Source organism: Ostrea edulis, chromosome 1 (genome assembly GCF_947568905.1).
Source record: "Ostrea edulis chromosome 1, xbOstEdul1.1, whole genome shotgun sequence".
Lineage (NCBI taxonomy): Eukaryota > Metazoa > Mollusca > Bivalvia > Ostreida > Ostreidae > Ostrea > Ostrea edulis.
In genome coordinates, this window is record NC_079164.1 from 69,405,501 (window position 1) to 69,420,443 (window position 14,943).

Here is a 14,943-nt window from a genome sequence, read left to right on the forward strand (position 1 = left end):
AAACTTCAGCCTCTCCAACTACAGTTCCTTCTTTGATCTTGACGTTTGTATTGGTATCATTTATAAAGTTCATGGTTGTGGTACATCCCATTCCTAAGGTATGTGAACCTAGAACACCAAATTTCAGACAAACTGGGGAAACAACATAATCACCAATAAATGGGTTGTCAAGCTGGACTGGTACTCGGGCTATAGAAATAGGCGGTATACACACTGTTCTCTGTACCCGCACCTGAGAGCTATGAAGCCCTTCATGTAGGTTAGATATCAACTTGGCTGGAAATGTTTTGCCTTCTAGAGATAATGTTCCCTCTTTTATGTTGATAATCCCATGATTGGCCTCCAGAAAGTCCAGTCCAATTATCATGTCATCTTCCATTGGCACAGCACAGCAGTCCCAGGATACATGTAGAGTGTCAATTTCAAACGTGGTATTTTTTAGTAGCCTGCCATGCACAATTTGGGATCCTAATCCTTTTAATTTCATGAGCTCAGCAGTGACTAGACGATTCTGTGGAATTATGCGTTCATTGATAAGGGTAATCATAGCCGCTGTATCAATGATGACATTTAATGGTTTCCCCTCCATGATGACATCAAGCTTAATACTTTTTCCTAAAGTTCTTCTTGTAGTTATTAACTGATCCTTTAGGCCGCTATCATCAAGGGTCAAGTGAGGGCCTATAGACTTGACCCCTTCCCGTTTAAATCGACTACAGTCTTGTTATACTGGCCACTCCTGATTGGGGAATTGTAGCGCTGCCCTCTGGTTGGTGATCTAACTGGACTTCGTGTTCTCTCAAGAAACCGCCCCCGCACAACCGGAGAACTGGGTGGGGTCTGCTGCCTACCAATTGACTGCTGAACAGTTGTGGTCAACTTCTCAACCATGCTAGCAAGATGACCTATTCGCTCATCCAAGGAGGATCTGCTGTTATCTTTCTGTTTAGAGAGCTTTGGTTCAGCCCTGCTAGGAGAAGAATCACTTGTTGGAGACCCCTCCCTGCTTGGGACTAAAACTTGGCGTTGAGCAAATGTAGTGGCTCTGGTACTTCCTCTTGACCCATACAGGGCACGGTGGTTTGCGATAGAAGTTCTTACGTATTTTACGGCTTTCTGTAGTGTTGTTGGCTCTCTATCCATAGCTTTCATAGCAGCTTCCTTATATCGACAGCCTCGTAAGAAGGTTTCCGTTGCTATCTCCTCAATCATGTTCCCTTCACAGCTCTCATAGCCATCTAGTGCTAAGAAGTAAACACGCTGGGCAAATTCTTCCACATTCTCATTTTCATATTGCTTAGTGAAGGGCAGCTGACGACGAGCAAGGATAGGTACCTCTTTCCTGCTGAATCTCTGCTTTAACTGCCGTTTCAGGTCCTTGTAATCACCATTCTGGTTTACTTTCCTGGCGTACTCTAGGGCTACGTCACTCAAACAATCCAGGAGGCGGAAAGCTTTCTTATGTACTGACCATCCTCGATGCGCAGCAATCCGCTCAAATTGATAAATAAAGGATTCCCAATTTGGACTCTCAGTACCCTTGAATACTGGCATTTTTTGAACCTGAGGACTTTTACTTCTGGACCTGCTGCGTGATATTTGAGTCCACTTTGACATGGTATTATCATCTGAAGAACTGGAAGAGGAGGATCTCTGTCGTCTGTTCATTTTTGTTTTCCTACCCCTGTCTTTCCCCTTGGGAGTCACAGACCCCACCACACTGGATTCACTTTGGGGTTCCTGAGACTCTGGCTTTGACATTCGTTTTGTGGCAATCGGCTTTCCACTGTTTATAACCTTAGTTGCAAGAGGCTTGCCATCCTGTCCGAAACTAGGGTTTCAAGGTATCGGTGACAAATCCTGGAAAGCAACGGCTCCTAACTTCCCAGTAAGGGGTGTACTTGTTTTAGGCTTGGCTCCTTTGAATGGATCCGTTATATAACCTGATGAAGGAATAACAGAGGTCAGTTTATCTATAATAACTTTATGTTCCTTTCCTTTATCCGACTGCTTGGCTGGTGTTTGAACTGTGCCCGTAGTAAGGATCACTGTCTTATCCAAGCTATCGTCCGTGTCCTGAAGTCCAGACGTCGGTGCACTAGGTGTTTTGTACACTGGGAATATTGACTCATCAATTTCAGATTTCAGGACAACTTCCGATCTTAATGTTTGAACCTCATCTCGTAGCTGCTGGAGACTTTTATTCATTTCTAGTAGGGTGAGATGAAGCTGATTGGTTTCATTAGGTATGAGTGAAGGAGCGTTTGCTGAAGCTTCTCCTTGGGGCTTCTCAATGGTGACAACACCTGCTTCACTCCATGCTGTCCATTGTGCGAGTGTAATTTGTGTCACTTCTGCCACATCGTTGAAAGTAAAGTTTTCCTTGGATTCCCTAAGCTCAAGAATTCGTTTAGCTTTAGCATTACCAATTCCTTCCAACGACTTTAAATCATTCTCAGAGGCTTTGTACAAGTTGATTGGGTTATTCGAAGCCATAATCTATACAACTTACTTAAAGACCCCCCAAAAAAAAAACACCGTACGGTTGCTCCACGGATGACTGAATGTGGGCGGAGCTTATCCATGGTCAATGTTATTTACCTGGAATTTACCTGGCCAAGAGATCGGTTGTTGTGTATATTTTTATGATATACACAGGAAATTTCTCAGGTTATTACAAATTATGCTTAGTGTCTTGATTTGTGCAACAAAAAAAATAATTAAAATTTCTACCGACATGCATACCGCATTTTTATTTCCCGTAAACCTTCAAACTTGGTCATATTTATGTATTGCAAATGACAGGTTTAGCCCATTTCTAAACCTTTGCTTTTTAAAACTTCTAATTAAATTGTTATATATCGTATATAAATATTTTCCTATATATAATATTACCCGGCGTTTCCAGGCACTTCCTGGTGTCCTGGGAGTTCGCGGTGTCGTGGGTGTAGTAGGTAAAATATCCATGTTTCGAGAGAATGAATAAATTCAAGTAGATCTGTGTACATGTACAACCAATTGAAGAATGGTCAAGATACCCCTCAATATGGGCCGTCTGTAGGGTTTCTGTAGCTGTAGTGTTTGCGTAATGGTGGTATCCCAAACAGAAGCTGACACAAAGTCTTCCCCCCCTCCTCTCTCTCTCTCTCTCTCTCTCTCTCTCTCTCTCTCTCTCTCTCTCTAGGGTTTCTGTGGACGTAGTGTTTGTGTAACGATGGCATCCCAATCAGAAGCTGACACGAAGTCTACACCCCCTCCTCTCTCTCTCTTTAAGGTTTCTGTGGACGTAGTGTTTGTGTAACGATGGTATCCCAAACAAAAGCTGACACATAGCTAGTCTACTCCCCTTTCTCTCTCTCTCCCTTACTCTCAACCATTGACTAAATGAGTAATTATTGTCATACGTATGCAACACTATTGCCATGCCATATTATTTCATCTATATTATTGCTACAGTTTTACACATTTCTCTCTCTCTCTCTCTCTCTCTCTCTCTCTCTCTCTCTCTCTTTAGGGTTTCTGTGGACGTAGTGTTTGTGTAACATGGCATCCCAATCAGAAGCTGACACGAAGTCTACACCCCCTCCTCTCTCTCTCTTTAGGGTTTCTGTGGATGTAGTGTTTGTGTAACGATGGTATCCCAAACAAAAGCTGACACATAGCTAGTCTACTCCCCTTTCTCTCTCTCTCCCTTACTCTCAACCATTGACTAAATGAGTAATTATTTTCATACGTATGCAACACTATTGCCATTCCATATTATTTCATCTATATTATTGCTACAGTTTTACACATTTCTCTCTCTCTCTCTCTCTCTCTCTCTCTCTCTCTCTCTCTCTCTTTATAAACATAAAACCGTGATAAATTATAAATAGCTCAATACTCTCTCTCTTTATCTTTATAAATATAAAACCGTGATAAATTATAAATAGAAATATCTCAATAACTATCTATCTCTCTCTCTCTCTCTCTCTCTCTCTCTCTCTCTCTCTCTCTCTCTCTCTATAAATATAAAGCCGTAATAAATTATAAATAGAAATATCTCAGTAACTCTCTCTCTCTCTCTCTCTCTCTCTCTCTCTCTCTCTCTCTCTCTCTCTCTCTCAATATAAAGCCCTGATAATTTCAAACAGAAGCATTTTTTACACTACTGTAACAGTTTTACGCATGGGCAATATAACCATTATACATGTTGATGTGCTGCGTCAATAAAGAATTGTTCATGTTTTTATAAATATAAAGCCACAATAAATCATTAATAGAAAATATTCCAATAACTTATGTTTGTTTGGTTTTTTTTTTATTATTATTGTTTGATTTCTGATTGTTTAATCTATAATACATGTATAAAGATGGAGAGAGAAAATACGATGATAAATTGCATTGTATAGGGGACGTTAGAAATTAAAATATTCTAGGTGCGAGTCAATGCTATCAAAACTCAGGTATACTGGGGCTTTCCTCGAGATCTGAAGACTGCTGGTCATCATTAGCCATGATTGTTATCAAAACATCTTTCTCGGGTAGCTGTAGACCATGGTCTCTGCAAACGTCAATCAACCTAAGCTCTATTGTTAAAAGTTTGATTGACCAGCGGCTTATCATTGATCGCGACACAGGTAAAATTTGGGGGCGTTAACTTAAAGTTGGGTCTTTAACTATCCAATATAACTCAGAAAGAGGATAACAGAGTGATAGCTAAGAGTATGAGCAGAACCAGTGACCCCAATACCTAATGCAAGTGCAAGCGTATGGTTGGGAGTTATAGCTAAGTAATAAATTGGAGTGAAAATTATCCCAGGTAACAATTGAAATAAATCTTAACCTGATTTCATAAATCCAAACCAAATCACTATCAGAATTCTGAACAAAAATTCTAATGGCATGAAATGCGCGCCGTAAATTTGGTAATAAAAACAGCGGGAAAATATGATCACGTGATCTTACTTTTCGGGTGTAGTATATAGCTGTATTATAGAAATTAATCTGCTTGAAACACTAAAATAACGTACTAAGTATAGATAATGCAAAATGATTACAATGTCTATTGATAAAATTTAAAAATATTTAGTCGTTCTGAACTCCCTAATGAACTATCAACAATTGCCAACACGTGGTTTGTGAAAGGCACGATAACTTCACAGGAATTACAGATTTTATTTAATATGAGTAACTGCGAAAAGCGAATCGTCGTAGATTCCACAGCTACCGGCGACGCCAATGTCGTAATAGTCGAGGAAATACCTGACAAATCCCTCCAGATATGTCCTTTAGACAGGCTGTGTCCGTAGAAACGTCTGGCAAGATGGCGGGTCAGGATATCAATATATCGTTAGATAGATCGTACGCAGATGAGTCGGGCTGTGGTACCACAAAACCAACGGGACGTCGTTCGTCTGGAGTGGTCTTTTTGTTACATAAATAACATCTATATTGCCTTCCATCCATCCTTTAAAACAAACAAGTACACTAGTAAAATTATAATACTTCATAGACTTGCACTTTTTATATAAAATATATTTTTATATAAAACCCGGCGGGGGGGGGGGGGGGGGGGTGTCCCTTTTTGACGAAGTACATTATCTATATATATGCTGTATGTAGTTTTTACATGCAAAGTTCAATTTATTGGCCATTTAAGTCATATACCGTACCTAGTTCTTTAAAGTACTGAAAGTATTGATGGGAGTTGAATTTATGTAGATTTGCACCAGATGCATCTAGGAATAAGAATTATTCCAAAATGATAATAATAAAATAAAATTAGAGAAGTGCAAATCATCAAGAAAAATTCCTACGCACGTAACTTTGTAAGCATCAACAATTGACAGTGAAATATTTATTTATCCAATCTACGAAAATAGTCATTATATGGTCTTAATTTTGCACATGTGAAAAGGTGAAAATAACGAACAGTGATCAATCTCGTAATTCCTATAAGAACTACAAAATTAAGAGTTGGGCAAACACGGAGCCCTGTACATATCAGATGTTGGATCAGGCGCTTATAGGAGGAGTAGGTATCAATGTTATCCAAAGAAAAAAGTTTACTATTTGATTTTTTTTTTTATCGAATTTGGATTTCGTTTCGATTGCGATTAGAATCCATTTACAAAGGATAGGGACACGTTATTTGTTTGAACGTTAGATGTTGGATTACGAGTATTACGATGTCATTACATCTACATGTATGCCGGGAGTAACAGAGAATAAATACTTAAATTGGGATTACTGTGATGTAAGATATAGCCACATCGAAGTCTGTACTCACATATGTTCGTTTTGTTTAGCTGATACCCCCTATTCCTCGGATGGTACCCATACGAATTGCCCTCATTGTAAGTTGTTTTTTCTTCCAGAAATCCCACTTGAAACCCTACAGCAGCAATACCACGGCAACCGTCTGCAGTTTAATGGGACGTTGCGACCAGTGCCAGAAATGGATGTCCAGAGTGGAAAAGGCTTTTTTAACCGATTTAATCAAAACTGGGGCTAAACAAGCTTTGACGGCAGCCGTTATAAGACGGGCTTAGATGTCTAGATATTGAACCCATGCGACTAACTTTTGAAATAATTGTCATAAACATATAAAAACTTTCAGCATATGTTTGCATTTAATTCTTTTATAAACCAACATTTTTAAAAAATAAAACACATCTTTTCTAGATAAATCTTAAGATGCAAGCAACAAAAATTTAGACTTGAGTCTATTCTCAATTTATGATCTTGAGGTGAAACAACATTTCTTAGCACGCAGAGGATCTCGATCGTAAAAGTAAGAGACATTCCCGTGCACCGCCCCGAGCATCCGTTAAGTCCCGGGGTAAGAAGAGGAAACCATGCATCTTTAGACATTTTCGACTGAACCTATAAAAAGGAGATGTAGGTGGTGAGGGATCACATTAGATGAGATTCAACGATCAGTAACACATCGTTAAAAAGGATACACAGAGAATCCTGCGCATGTGGCATAGATAGTTTTTAACTTTTTAAAGTCCCCCCGACAAACGTCACTTTAGAAGACTCCAAATGGATGGAATATTATCTGGGAAGAGACCACCGACCTTCCGAAAGTAAACTGGGAAACTTTCTCACTTACCGGCGCGAGCGGGATTCGAACCCGCGCCGAGCAGAGCTGAGAGGCCGTGTGATTTTGAGCGCGATGCTTTAACCACTCGGCCGCCTTAATTTTGGATTGTGGACGATAGTGCACTGGAAGCCAATGCAGCTGCGCTAAGACTGAGGAAATATGATCCCGTGTTGTTGTCCTCGACACAAGCCTGGCTGATATACATGGATGGAATAAGTGTCAGTTTTAGTCCTTGAATGCCATGAAATACCAATATTTTGTTTGAATCGAATCAAAGGCTTTTTTATTTTATTTGTCCTCTACGAAAAAACGGTAGAAGCGGTTTTGTTTTTTGTTGTTGTTTTTTTTTTTGTTTTTTTTTTTGTTTTTTTTTTTTGTTTTTTTTTTTTGTTTTTTTGTTGTTTTTTTTTATTTTCTTTTTATTTTTTTATTTTTTTTTTACAGAACTGTAATACTTTCTGGGGGCGAAGCCCTGGTGGGGGCCCAGGGGGCGAAGCCCCCGAAAGCTCCTGGATTTTACAGATTTTATAGGGCTTGAAATATATCTCCCATTTAGTCTTTTGTACTATTTTCTATCATTTTTTATGAGGTAAAATTAATAAAATGACACAAAAAACAAGGTACGATTGTATACATAAAAAAGCCCAAAATTTTTCTCTCTATAAAATGTGTCTGGAATTAACCTTAATCGGCATTTTAAGAAAGTAAAATATATGCTAGGTATACTATGTCAACAAAATCAGAATGATATTCCTAAATGGATAGCATTATGACATCATGGATAAGACATTTCCCGCCTTTTTCTCAAAATAAGCCTGAAAACTGTCAAAAGTCATACAGATTATTGCTCAAAAAAAGATGTGCGCATTTGTCGAGCAAAATGAAAATGATATACTATAGTATATTGGGTATTATTTTAAGATGAAAAACAGGCTTGAATATGAATTTGCTCGACGCATGCGCTGTATGTTTTCTGAAAGGAAAACCACCTGAATTTGTGAATATTTTCATTGAAAATGGCATTTTTGCAATTTTATGCCAACTTCAAGCTCTCGTCATATGACACAAATCATATTGCTGATCAAACGGAGCAAATTTTGGGTTTGCTAATCTATTCCTTATTTGAATGCCAGGGTTTGAACTCCAAGTGAAATCATCGATATTTTGGGCCAGATGACTTTATAAACTGTACCTACTTCTTTTAAGGGTTTTTGGAAAAACTTGAGTTCTCCGAATGAAGTAATTCAATAAATCAATAGATTTTGTCACTTATTTCTCCGGGAATGGAATAAATTATTGCTTTTTACATCGTTTAGTACATTTTTCTAAACAAGATACCACGATTTACCTTAAGTTTGAAAATTTTAGGGGGGGGGGGGGTTAAATCCGCCACTGCCTACTGCAATTTTCAAAGTCAGAATTAAGGTCAAAGGCTAATGAAGTGTTAAATTTGCGCTGAAATTAGTTGATAGTTTGTCAATACAACCTATCATTGGGTCAAATGTTGTTTGTCGTGTTTCATACCGATTTTTAGGCCGTTCTTGACACACTGATAACTCCGTTTATCTGATCAAAATATAGGGCTCACTGCGGGTGTGACCGGTCGACAGGGGATGCTTATTCCTCCTAGGCATCTGATCCGACCTCTGGTGTGTCCAGGGGTCCGTGTTTGCCCAAATCTCTATTTTTTTTAATTTTTTTATTTATTTATTTTTTTTTGCTTATAGGAGTTACGAGATTGATCATTGTTCGTTTTCTTCACCTTTCATAGTGTATGTTTGTTCAAGTGTTTAAGAAGGAAATGGTTAACCAGTGATGAGTCGGTTAGGAATGCAGTATTCATAAATAAAATTCCTACACCCGTCCACGGTGCGTAAGGTATTTAGTATGTACTTGGTTGAGTTTTAATTAAAAAGTTAAGAAAAATGGGGTGCGGTATCCGTGGGTATACATGAAGGTGTATCCTGCAGAGAAATGGAAGTCTCTCTTTCTGCCTCCTTTGTTTATATAGCAAGATCATATACATGTTCATACACTTGCGCGCATTTTCAAAGGTACACCATCGATTCAGGGGTTTAATCAACATTTGATTTTCAGAAGTTTATGTAAGAAATATTTACAATTTAAATCATGTTTGTATTTAAGAGTAATATGCATATTTATAATATCATTTTGTGTATATATATATATATGTAGACATGGAGAAAGCTCTAGCAGTAAATGATTGTTTTTTATGGAATGTGTCATTCTGATTTTCAATATATATATATATATATATATCACAGGTATTGGAATGTTGTAAATTTGATAAAGAGCAGTAAACTGGAAGTCTGTCTCCCTGCCTCCTTTACTTATACGGGTTGATTATAGTTGGGCTACTCTCCTTAACATGAGGAACAAAGAAGTCAGCAGATCCAGTGACCATTGGAGTTTTCTTTGAATTACTTCCAGAAACAGTACAGTAGTTTCAACATTCCCCACTGCCTAAATCGTCTCACTGCCATAAGTCAGAGGAGAGGGACAGAGGGATCCCGATTATTATTCTCATATGAGTAAATGCAGGCAAGCTTTCTGCTATAGCTGAATTGAATAAACATCTTCTATAGTCAACTGTTTAAAAGTATAGTCCAAATCAGTTATGGGACAGAATTTCATATGATAAGTGGTGGAGAATCCGGGTATGAGTATCATTTACCATTACCCAAGTAATAACTAATACATATAAATAGAATTTTAGCGAGAATTTTATTTTGGCAATATTAGCGACAGTTTTCAGATCGCTAAAATCAAATATCGCTAATATGTATTCTCTGTTAAAGGTATTAGGTATCTTTCTTGGAATTCTCTCGCTATATATATTTACCCATGTTTGATGGACAAATCGCTAAATTTGCGTCTCGCTAAAATACCACTTATACGTTAGTATCTAAAAGAAATGTACATATAAACCCTATTTACAAGTAATATGAATATAAAATCATTCAGTGCATCAGCTCTTTAAAAAAGAAGACCCAGAAAGTTTACCATATTATTTAATGTTTCCCAATCCAAATTATAACAAGCATAAAGAATGGTTATGTCATATGCTCATGGACAAGCCATCCAAAAGTAATTTGCTTGGTAAAGGACGGTTTTGTCCCAGGCGGAAATTCGTAACGTGAATCCGTATCTGTTTAGTTTTAGCAAATAGGTTTTCAAGCGATCGTTCGTTCTGTGGGATGAATCATACAACGACAGGCCAAAGACCATATTTGGTCTAGTTCGGAAAGGTGTGGAAAAGCGCACTGTCTTATCCGATACCATGGCTCGTCTTGAAGAGTAAGCAGACTTTACAACTCCACTTTGACCTATAGGTATTGGAAAAGTGGTGAAATTAGTTTACAGATACAAATATTTTCTTATGATCAAAATACTGGTGCAAATATAACCTTCGATGCAGGTCACAAGGATTACAAAGTACTCACATTTAAAGTTGTTGGTCCGGTTTTGTGAAGAAGTCCACTTTATTTTACTTATACGTCGTGTCATCTGATTGAATGTCTTTGTTACTTCTCCTCTCGTGCTCTGATCCGCTTTCTGTAACTTCCGGACTGCTGTTACCATTTTGCTTTCCAGTGATCTTTGCCGTTTTTTCAGAAGTGAAAGTTTCGATTTAGTATTATCCAGGCCTTTCCGTAGCACTGTCATAGCGAAATTAGTTTTTGATTCAGAATTTCGGCTTTTTCTAGCTATATCAGCGATGTCCTGTTTCAATTTAGAATCTGTTTTATGCAGTGCTTTTGAGGAAATCACTAAACTGTTTTCAAGTCTGCTGATTTTAGCGTCAAGCTTTTGACAACGAGAGTTGGTAGCTTGCAATATCTCCTCCAATTTAGTGAAATTGGATTGAAGTTCTGTATTGCTTTGTTTAAGCGTAGATACCTTTTCCACCAATGAATCCATTCCTTTGGCAGTTCTTTCATCATATTTCTTAGATTTTTGATCTTTTCTATCCAACTGCATCTTCATAGTGTTGATATCTTTTGTAGCTTCATCAATTTTGGTAAGCAGCAAGAAAAACATTTTTACCGTAGGCGTTGTATTACAGCCTTGTGATGTGTTTTTCGCCTCTATGCCAAAAAATTCATCCTATCTTCCGTGAAAATCTCGAAGCTCCTTGAGTTGATGTTTAAGCGCTTTTGTTTCCTTTTGCATACCATCTATTATCTTAGTATACTTCAGCCAGTGGATAAACAAGTCATAAAAGGGAGACGACTGCAGTCTGGAATCTCTCTAAATGTAGATTTGAAAACTTGATGATTAAATACTTAATAATTCTGATATTGATATTTAATGTTTGCGTCTCAAAAATAGATGTGTTCTGTGACTTCAATGAATTTCAAATTGGTAATCAAATGTTTTGATCAAATATATTTGTATCAAAGACGCATATCACTCGTGAGTTAAAGTTTCACATGTGAAATTAAATGGAAATCAATGAATTGATTAATTTCATCGAACAATTTCATTCTGTTTTAGATATTAATTCATGTTCTATAACAATATTGAATCTTTGTTGTATTACCCACCAAAGCTATTCATTTGTGTGTGTATATATATATATATATATATATATATATATATATATATATATATATGTGTGTGTGTGTGTCACAATAATTCATGTACCTTGTATTTTGAGAGTAAGATGGACCTTTCACTAACGTCTCCGTATGTCCAGGATGCAATGGAGATGATCAAGATAAGAAACCACATTTTCAAGAATTCTAAAAATACGTATATACAGTATATAGAAAATGCAGTTGAAATTGCTTTCATAAAACCATAATAACTAATGATAATCTCCCTAAAACGAATTTAACTCAGACCACACGTTTTACTATCACTTATGGAAGTGATAATGAAACAATTGAAAATGCATAGGGTTGGATCTCAAATCTCAAGGCTGAAGTAACAGGTGTTTGCAGAATTTTGAAAAATTAACCTCCGAAGACAAAAATCCCAATGAGAATGGAAGGAATCGATATTTAGTAGAAAGAAAAATGATTTCTCATTGAAGATGATGCTGAAATTTAAAATCCTGTTCAACAGGTGTTGAAAAAGCTGAAAGAAGCAAAACGACTGACAAACTCTCGTCAGTTACAAACATTGCTGTGAAAATGTTTTTTTAACTGTTCTAATTTTTTGAGCACAAATTTTTAAAACGAAACAATAACGAATAAACACACCCACCCCTTCTGAAAAACAAAACAAAACAAATTAGAATAATAAAAGAATAAAAAGGATGGACGGAAAATAAAAACCAAACCTACAACAGCAAAAACTTTTCAAACTGACGGCAGGCAATCACGAAAGGATGAGATGGAACAGCAGTTAGAGTTGGCCCCATTTTCCGTGGTCAATAAAAGCAACCACTGTACAAAAGTTAAGATTCTATACATAGAGACCACAGATTGTTTCTAAATAGTTCTAATAGTTCCCTTTGTTTTTGTCACGAGGAATGTTGAAATATCAATTGATTTTAAAATCCTATAACAAACAGTTTCTTCTTTGTACTCCGTCATAAATAATAATAAACAAAGTGGGCGGGTCTTAACACAAAGGACAACATTCACTTTAGGAATATGAATAGGTCTCGTGCTTTCCCCGTTTACAAATCACGTTACTATTTAATTGTGTTAGCATCTTGATATTCTTTTATTTAATGGAAGTTATGCATGATTTTCACTGAATACATCTATGCTGCATACGTGATCGGTACTTTTAAATGAAATCAGAAATCAGTACTTATGTTATTGTCATTCAAATAGTTATTTTCAATTAAATACGGAAATTATATTAAAACCGTTACATGTAACCGTCGACATACGTTTTGTTCAAATCCTATATTATATTGTGATGTACAAGATGTATGAAACAAATGCTCAAATAAATAAATAAATAAATAAAGATAAAGGCATATCCTCTCCATTTCTCGGGCTCTTGATCGAATTTGCTTTGAAGCAAAATATATTATAAACATCTGGGCTCGTATGATTATTTATGGAAATAATCTTGATTTTAAAAAGCACGTGCTGTGAAAATACATGTATATGTAGTATACGCGTATAAATCTTTATGTTACGATTAATTACTAGTATATTACAGGTAGAATAATAAACCAAAATATCTACCTATAATGTGTAAAAGTTTGATAAAGAAAGTAAAATAATACTAGTGCATTCCACTTAGCACGTGACGTTGAAAGCGTGTTTATGTTCTTAAAACTGCGGACAATACATGTACATCCAAATCACGTGATATCGTCTTTTGTATAGAGTGAGCTACTCCGGGTAGGTCATCGAGTTCAAACAGGTTTTCATAATGGTGAGGCCTCTAGTGAAAATTTTGCTAATTCTTTTTTTTTTAATATCGACGATATGGGCTACGTTTATCGCCATACGAAATAAAAGTTTATGATAATATACAACCTTAACCTAAATTATTTAACTGTACCTAATATCGTCCATAAATTTCCAGATCTGTAAAAGTATGGGCGGGGCCAAATTCCTATGGGAATTTCAGCTAATGAGGAAACCCCAAGCTTAAACTCAAAGTTATGTACCAATGTACCATTAATGGCGAATCTATGCGCCGTGTAACATTTAAATTATGAAAGTGCAAATGTTAATAAATTGAATCGTGTAAATTTATTTTTATAGATATATTGGGGGCCATTTTATATAGCCATTTCACTTCATCCTTTACTTCCATCACAATGGTCTTTATCTCAAAACTTTAGTTATTAAATCAAAATAATTATCCGGCTCGTCAAATATTGATAGTTAGAATATACCTTGCTAAAAATCTTGATAGAATCATATGGAAGAGTGACCCACGCCATTTAAAAAACAATCCGACATTCACTTTTGCCGCCCGTTATTAGAAGCTGAAACCAAACTTGTACTGGAGTACATGTATAATAGGAAGTTTACCACGATCTTCTGATTTTCTTAAGAAATGAAATCTTGATAGTATTAACAATCCCGTTAGATTGAGATTAAACGTGGTATAATTAAAATCGCATACCTAACATGGTATGCTTATAGATTGTATTTTCATTTGCTGCGAACATGAGTAAAAGTAACAACGAAAATGCTCCGACGTTCATAAGAGAATGGTAATTCGTGGTTCTGTTTGGCTTTACACATTTCATTGAATCATCTACTAGTCTTGAAATGTGTAAAATGCTAAAATTTGTATTCAAAAGATACACAAAATAAATATTTGCTCAACTTCAGACTCTTGAAGGTACCTAGCCAATGTCTAGAATCATCGACTCACCTGTGACTACGATCATGTTTGGATATTTTGTAAGATTGAACATCTATAATCATGCATATGATAATAATTTGGAGGCGTTGTTTCAGAACAATACAGAAATTGAATATGACAGAAAGTCAAAGGTCTATGTTCTGAAAAATGAAGAAATGAATTAAGCATAAAGTCTGCTAAACAAATGAAAGCAAAGCATTTGACTTTTGGACAAATCTGGCGCATAATTTTGGGGATAGCAGAACTTAAATGGTAAAGCCAATTCAACTTACATGGTACTTGGATACAGTGCTTGATTGCTAAGTTTTCCACCTCGCTGAAGAAATCATACAGACTGTTACATTGATGTTATATACTGATAGGTACGAGTTGCGTGCTCTGATGTTACACGCACAAGTAAATAAAGATTCTCAGTGGGTGTTGTAGCCACGCACGTTTTCTACATTTACATGTATCACGTGGCATTGCATGTCAGAACTGTATTGGCATAATTAATATTGATTTTTATAGTACACAATTACAAAAAGACGACCATATTC

At 36.5% G+C, this 14,943-nt stretch overlaps 1 protein-coding gene across 1 annotated transcript; it reads right to left on the bottom strand.

Annotated features, from left to right (window-relative positions):
- Window positions 1-10,106: 10,106 nt before the first annotated feature.
- Window positions 10,107-14,761, bottom strand: LOC125664863 (uncharacterized). The gene is made up of 4 exons (XM_056158477.1): window positions 14,677-14,761; window positions 11,759-11,856; window positions 10,555-11,362; window positions 10,107-10,437 (listed from the first exon to the last, which is right to left on the bottom strand). The coding sequence occupies exons 3-4, from the start codon at window positions 11,150-11,152 to the stop codon at window positions 10,178-10,180; spliced, it is 858 nt and encodes a 285-aa protein (XP_056014452.1). The 5' UTR covers window positions 11,153-11,362; window positions 11,759-11,856; window positions 14,677-14,761; the 3' UTR covers window positions 10,107-10,177.
- Between the last annotated feature and the right edge of the window lie 182 nt (window positions 14,762-14,943).

Bases quoted from the DNA above. Each gene is read 5' to 3' on its own strand.
- LOC125664863 (XM_056158477.1), bottom strand. From the start codon at position 11,152: ATGTTTTTCTTGCTGCTTACCAAAATTGATGAAGCTACAAAAGATATC. The intron at 10,438-10,554 runs GTGAGTACTTTG...CAATACCTATAG, and splicing joins CCGGACCAACAACTTTAAAT to GTCAAAGTGGAGTTGTAAAG.